Below are 6,591 nucleotides of genomic sequence, written 5' to 3' on the forward strand. Positions count from 1 at the left end.
AATTTGAAATAACATGATTAACAACTAGTCAAACAGGTGAGCAGATTGGTCTTAACAGAACAGAATATTAAATTAATGGTTTTAAATGGCAGAAAAGGTGATGATAGATACAGTAGCCAAGTTATATATTTCTGTTAAACAGCTATGGCACAAAACGGGACTCAAACCTGCATCATTGGAACCAGCCTGACTCGCTGGGTGAGAGCATTGCCAATTAGGCTCTGTGCCTGTGATTGGATGATCTTCAGTTCAGATCCCCTGGCCTGCAGAGTGATTTTAACGTTGATCCCCTGAGCGAGGCCCTTAACCCTAATTGGTGTGGTGGCTTGATCCCAACACAATGTGCCATATGATGAGGAGTGTTGATTCTTTGCTGGCATTTGAAGATCAGTTTCAAAATATTGTCATCGTTTGTACCTAATCTGCGTTTTGCTGTTTCCCATGAAGAGATGGCAGCCTTCCTGAACTGACACTCAAAGGATGCCTCATTCCAGGAAAGACACTGATTACAGAGCTCATAATAATGTCATTTACACACTCTATTATACACACCTTAAACAAATTCTTAGAAGACATAAGAACATAAGAACAGTTATGAAGACTTATCTTATGGCTGATGTACAACTGAAAAGTTCTGTTTAGATCTGATACCTGAAAATGTCATATGTTGTTTTATGGTTATGAGAAAAAAAAACTATTTTATGTTATTGTTTTGTCAGGGCAAACACAAACACAATTTCAAATAAATCTCCTATAGATTCCACCAGCTGAAACAAGGCCAGAGATCCAAGGAAGATAATTTGTTTTACATAACTATTCAAGGCTGTCTGTCAGCAACTCAGAATGACAGCTGATGACAGATACTTGATTGAAAAACATTTTTTTGTTCTTTTTACTTTATTGATGTTCCTTTGTTCTGTATTTGCCTGACAGTTACGGTTCAGGTCAAAAACATTGAGTAACCACGTTTCAGTAAATGTGAAGTAATCCCACTGAATGCTACTCACCTGCTGCCAAAAACATGTATTGTTTATTTTGTTTGATAAAGATGCTAATAGCAGGGAGGATTTTTCATCCTTCCATCTTCCAAACTGTCTATCCAATAAGCTTGAATCAAAATGTTGTTTTGAAAGCATGCAGATTTCAGTTGCTTCGATATGTATTTATGGACACAGTATGGATGTGAAGTGCAAAAGTCAATTTTATATTCTGACTTTTTGGTCAAATGTCCACTTTGTAGACTGTTAATCTAGAATATAATAAAAACACGCTACTTAGCATTCTCTTCATTTTGTAGAATACTTTGCAAACACATTACTTAATAGATGGTGAATACTCTAGAATACTGTGTAACTGGCAATATTGTAGTACACAAGCAGGGTTAATTTTTATAAAATGAATTGTTTGGCATATGTGTGAAATAAACCAATCAACCTTCCCTATTAGGCAGTTGCACATATCAGACCATAGTGAAGGACATAAACGTATTACACAATATCGGGATGGATAATTGGCTATTTGGCCATCCTCTCTTTGTCTTCCTGCTTGCCTTTGTTGACCATCCTCTCTTTGTCTACTTGCTTGCTGTTGTTGCACCCTGCAAAGTAATTTATTCAGGTCAGGGTTAGGTCATGTTGGGGAGCATGTGCTGGTGCAGTGCGTTGCCACACCCACCACACGGCAAAACTCCTCAGGATCCCAGCCGGCGACCGGGATATAAACTGCAAATGCATAGGCTCCTCGTCCCCAGAAAAACATGATAACATCCATTTTTTTAGCTACTGAAATTGAATGTGATTATGTCTGTGCCTGGCTTTTACATTTTCTACACATGCAAACGGTTTATCTTCACGCTTCCCTCACCATTATCGACTATGCTAGTCATTCTTTAGATACAGACAGCTGTACCCAGAATTCACCTAAAATCCACCCGCCTAAGTAGATCTACCCTCCGGTTAAAGGACTTCGAGCACTTTATGGCTCTCTGGTAGCTACTTCTAGCTCACTGACAATTGGTCGGTAAGGTTCCAGCAGATTTTTAGCTACTGGTTTCCAGCAGGAGCTTACTGGCACCTCATATGCCTTATAAAGGGCTCTGGGAGGAGCTCCATCATCATGGTTGTGCCATCATGCTCGTACCTGCTCACTGTGCAGTACCCTTGGCAGCATCAAACATTTTCTTCCTGCCTTCCATGCCAGACATGGCCTCCACATTCTTCCTCCAGTCGCTGACTTCAACTGGTCTCTCCTGGGAAGTGGATACAAAGTAACAAGGTCCTCCAGGTTGCCTAAATACTCTCATGGATGTGTCCAGAATACGGAACTGTCTCTCAAGCCCCAATGGACTTCTTTGAGAGGGCATGCAGTGGCTGGTCCTGGCTGAAGAAGCAAACTGAAGCTCACCTTCTCAGTGTCCTCCTTCCTCACAGATTTGAGGTTTGCCCTGAGGTCCATGGACACCTTGTGCTTGGAGCCTAGCAACGAGCGCAAGATGGCATCAGCTGATACCCGAACCCTCCTCAGGTTGGGCCGTTTGAACTTCCCCCTTAGGTCCAGCACCTTGATGTTCAGGTCCTTGATCTAAAGGAAGAAGGTGTTGAGGAAGGTGCAGAGGGAACTACAATGAAACCTGATGTATTAAACTAAAATCCCAATCCCAGCTAACTTCAAACCGCTTATACTGAGCAGGGTCATTGGCGGACCTGGAGCGCATCCCAAGCAGCAGATCATCACTAGGTACATACTCTAACATGCAGTGGGAAATTCAAAGATGGGTAACACTTTACTTGAGGGCGCAAATAATGCAGTAGTACATTCTTACTTGATGCATTAATTAACCAGTAACTACAGTGCTAGTTACATACTGATCCCATGTTTGTTCATAATTAATGATGGTTCATGTATATGATGCAGAAACTATGATAGTTCATGATTTGTTCTTGAGTAGTAGCCGAGTAACTAGGTTATGTATGCCCCCTCGAGTAAAGTGTTACCCAAAGATGTCAGGCAAACTTACTGCGTGTCTTTGGGCTGTGGGGTGAAACCAGGAATACCCAGAGGAATGCAAACCAGCATGGAGAGAAAATGCGAACTCCACACATGCAAAGCGGGACTCTAGCCTGGGGTGCCAGAGATCCCAGTGCCTTTCCAGAGAGGGATCCATATAGCATGTACCTTCAAATGTGCCTTCGAGGGCTGTCTGCATCCCCACCTCAGCTGAGATGGTTGACACATCACCCTCTTCCTCTAAAGCAGTGTTTAATGCAGTGTTCTATCCGGCCCTTGGGGACCTGCAGATGGTCCGCGCTTTTGCTCTGGGAGCTGGGATGGAGCAAAAATGTAGACCGTCTATGGGTCCCCAAGTACTGTGTTGGGAAACACTGCGCTAAAGAAATGCTTTCTAATGTTAAGCTAAAAATGGCTGACAGATTTTAGCCTGAGGTTGCATAGTGATGCAGTGGTTAGCAGTGTTGCCTCTCATCTCTGGGACCAGGGTTTGAGTCTCTGGCCCGGCTCTGAGTGCATGGAGTTTGCATGTTCTCTGTCATGGGGTTTCCTCTGGGTCTTCCAGTACCCCCCCCAGGTCCGAGAACATGTTGAGGTCAATTGGAGTTACCAAATTGCCTGTGTATGTGAGTGTGCCCTGTTATGGGTTGACACCCCATCCAGGGTTGTTCCCTGCCTTGTGCCCTGTTATTATGGGTTGACACCCCATCCAGGGAGGTTCCCTGCCTTGTGCCCTGTTATGGGTTGACACCCCATCCAGGGTTGTTCCCTGCCTTGTGCCCTGTTATGGGTTGGGATCCCATCCTGGGTTGTTCCCTGCCTTGTGCCCTGTTATGGGTTGACACCCCATCCAGGGTTGTTCCCTGCCTTGTGCCCATAGGCTCCAGACCCCCCACTACCCTGCATACGGCAAGCAGTTACAGTAAATAGCATGATAAATTCAGGGCAGCACTTCTGGATGCATAGATTGGTTGCATTATTTGTCAGAATGATTTATTGTATAACACTGATGGTTTTTCTTATTATTTTGCATAAATGTTGTGTAAAAGTAATTCAACACTGGATTATTTGAAATCCAGGATTAAGGTAAGATATGCTACCTTCTGACAGGTCTTAGCAGAACAAACACTGTCATATGAAAAGAGGGAGTCTTTGTGTTTCTATTGTACCTCTCTGGTGTTATGTAGCACTTTGGCTTCAATATCATATCTCTCTTCATCCACCACATCGATCTTGGCATGCAGCTCGCGACAGAGTCCCTAAAGAGAGGCAGAAAAAGAGGCAGAGGCAGCTGTGAGAGTGGCCCAAAGGTGCTTTTAAAAGGCAATTTAGTGGATCAAAAAGTGTCGTGCTGCTGTGATGCAGGAAGGGTTACAAAGACGTCATTGTATCATTGGCAGAGAGACTGAGGATGGGTTGGAGGTACAATAAAGGGATACACACCCAAAATGGAAAGTGGGAAGTTAGTATAGAGGGTAGATGTCACTAAGTGTGTAAGGTAGGGGGTGTGAAAAATGTCGCTGTCAGGACATAGAGTGGAGAGGAAGAATTAACACTGGCCAACTAATTTGTAATTTCTTTTTGTCACATCAATCAAGATAGGTGAATCTTAGAGTATGTTTGTTCTGAGTTCAAAAATCGATTCAAAATTTCCGTATCACGCAAGGATTTTGAGTGACATACAATTACATTTTATGCTATAATTTACATTTACAATATATGTTCATGGTGGAAGTGACTCATCTAAAAGGTAGATGTTTCTGATTTTCTGCTGTACTTGGCCTCAGGAACATCCCTTCGGAAGGTCCAACAACTGATCACCAGCTGGCTGGGAGCTGAGATTCAGTCAAAGAGCAGGATCCTGTCTCACTGCGTTACAGCCCGTAGACAGTTTCACAGCACTGTGTGCTATTCTGAAAAATGTTCACGAATAGGAATAAAATTTGCTTAAATTAAACTTTAATATACCCATACATCCTTAATAAGGAATTATAATCCTAATATATCCTAAAAATGACTCAAAAACTATGGATGATTATGAATGCATTTCTGAAAGTACCTACAATACACCCCTTAGTTGTCTTTTTTGACCAGTGTTATTTGTCATGAGTTTGGGGTTAGGGTTAGGGTTAGGGTTAGGTTAGGGGATCATCGATTCATTTCAGAGCATTTTCACTGAAATATTGATATTGCCACCGAATTCCTCTCTTGTCTCGAAGGCATTGTGTGGAATTTTGAATTTTCTTGGTGTCTGACTACAGCACTTTCTACTGTCACTTTTAACAATGCTTAATCATTTTCAAGCCTAACAATGTGTGTTTTGTTAGAGGAAATTTTTCGACAGTAAACAAGAAGGCATTCACCAAAATCAAATGATTCACCAGGTGCATTGTTGTGTGAAATCTTTTTGTCGAACAAGAAGTGCATTTTCAGTCACATGCAGCACTTTCTACGCCTTTAAATGCATTCTTTGCGAAGTGATAGTGAAGTGGCCGCAACAAAGAGGTGCAAAAATATCACCTGTAACTCGGCAAGGGACAAGCCACTTGTTCTTGGTGGAGGTACATTCTCTGCAAGGTACCTCTCCTTCTCCTCTTCCTTTTCCACCAACTCCTGGTCAAGCTCCTCCTTCGCCCTCGCCACCATCAAGCTCTGAGCACATGGTCAGGCACGCACGCACGCAATCATGTCCAATACGCCAAGAAATGCACGTAGACACAAACCAGTGCAAGATTTTTTTTGCCCCTTGCTTCAAATTTCCAGTTCCAAGAGAAGGTACAAAATGATCCTGGATTCATATCAGGAGGAGGAACTGGCATGATAAGATGTATGCGTGATGCCCTCAAGTGGGAAAAAGAGTAACTGCTTTATTTCTGCAACGCCCAGAAAGGGATACAGCTGAGACCTACTACTTGTCCACAAGGGGGCAGTAATCAGTATCACCCACACAAAAAAGTGGATTCTTCTTTAAATATGTAACCAATAGAAACTGAACCGTCTTAAGTAATTTAATTAGCAACATTTTGCATATAAAGCACTGGAGGGTAGCAGATATGTGAAGGGCTCATTTTCTGCTGAATGTGTTTTATGTCAAATGCTTAAATTCTGATTCATGCACGAGGTGTGACAGATAATTGACACTTTTAAGCCTGAAACTTTGAATTACTGGAACTCACCTTCAGCATCAGCTTCCGGGAGGCGGATATCTTAGACTTTTTCTGGAAAAGCCAGAGCACTGGGTTATGCCTTGTCTTACATTTGGCTTTAAGCCATTTTTTGTTTAATTTTGCCCTGATGTGCCCTCTAAGAAACACCCAGTATGTGTCGATAACATTGCCCCCAGTGTGTGTCGATAACATTGCCCCCAGTGTGTGTCGATAACATTGCCCCCAGTGTGTGTCGATAACATTGCCCCCAGTTTGTGTCGATAACATTGCCCCAGTGTGTGTCAATAACATTGCCCCCAGTGTGTGTCGATAACATTGCCCCCAGTGTGTGTCGATAACATTGCCCCCAGTTTGTGTCGATAACATTGCCCCCAGTGTGTGTCGATAGCATTGCCCCTTACCTCTGGCCTGCAAAAGG

The 6,591-nt window shown here is 42.9% G+C and overlaps 1 protein-coding gene across 1 annotated transcript; it reads right to left on the reverse strand.

The window, feature by feature from the left end:
• Positions 1-515: 515 nt before the first annotated feature.
• LOC111853101 (troponin I, slow skeletal muscle-like) lies at positions 516-6,333 on the reverse strand. Its single transcript, XM_023829680.2, has 6 exons — positions 6,183-6,333; positions 5,527-5,658; positions 4,176-4,265; positions 2,404-2,580; positions 2,140-2,248; positions 516-1,597 (listed from the first exon to the last, which is right to left on the reverse strand). Exons 1-5 carry the CDS (start codon positions 6,189-6,191, stop codon positions 2,144-2,146), a joined length of 513 nt encoding a protein of 170 aa, XP_023685448.2. The 5' UTR covers positions 6,192-6,333; the 3' UTR covers positions 516-1,597; positions 2,140-2,143.
• Positions 6,334-6,591: the final 258 nt, after the last annotated feature.

This window comes from Paramormyrops kingsleyae, chromosome 8, assembly GCF_048594095.1.
Source record: "Paramormyrops kingsleyae isolate MSU_618 chromosome 8, PKINGS_0.4, whole genome shotgun sequence".
Lineage (NCBI taxonomy): Eukaryota > Metazoa > Chordata > Actinopteri > Osteoglossiformes > Mormyridae > Paramormyrops > Paramormyrops kingsleyae.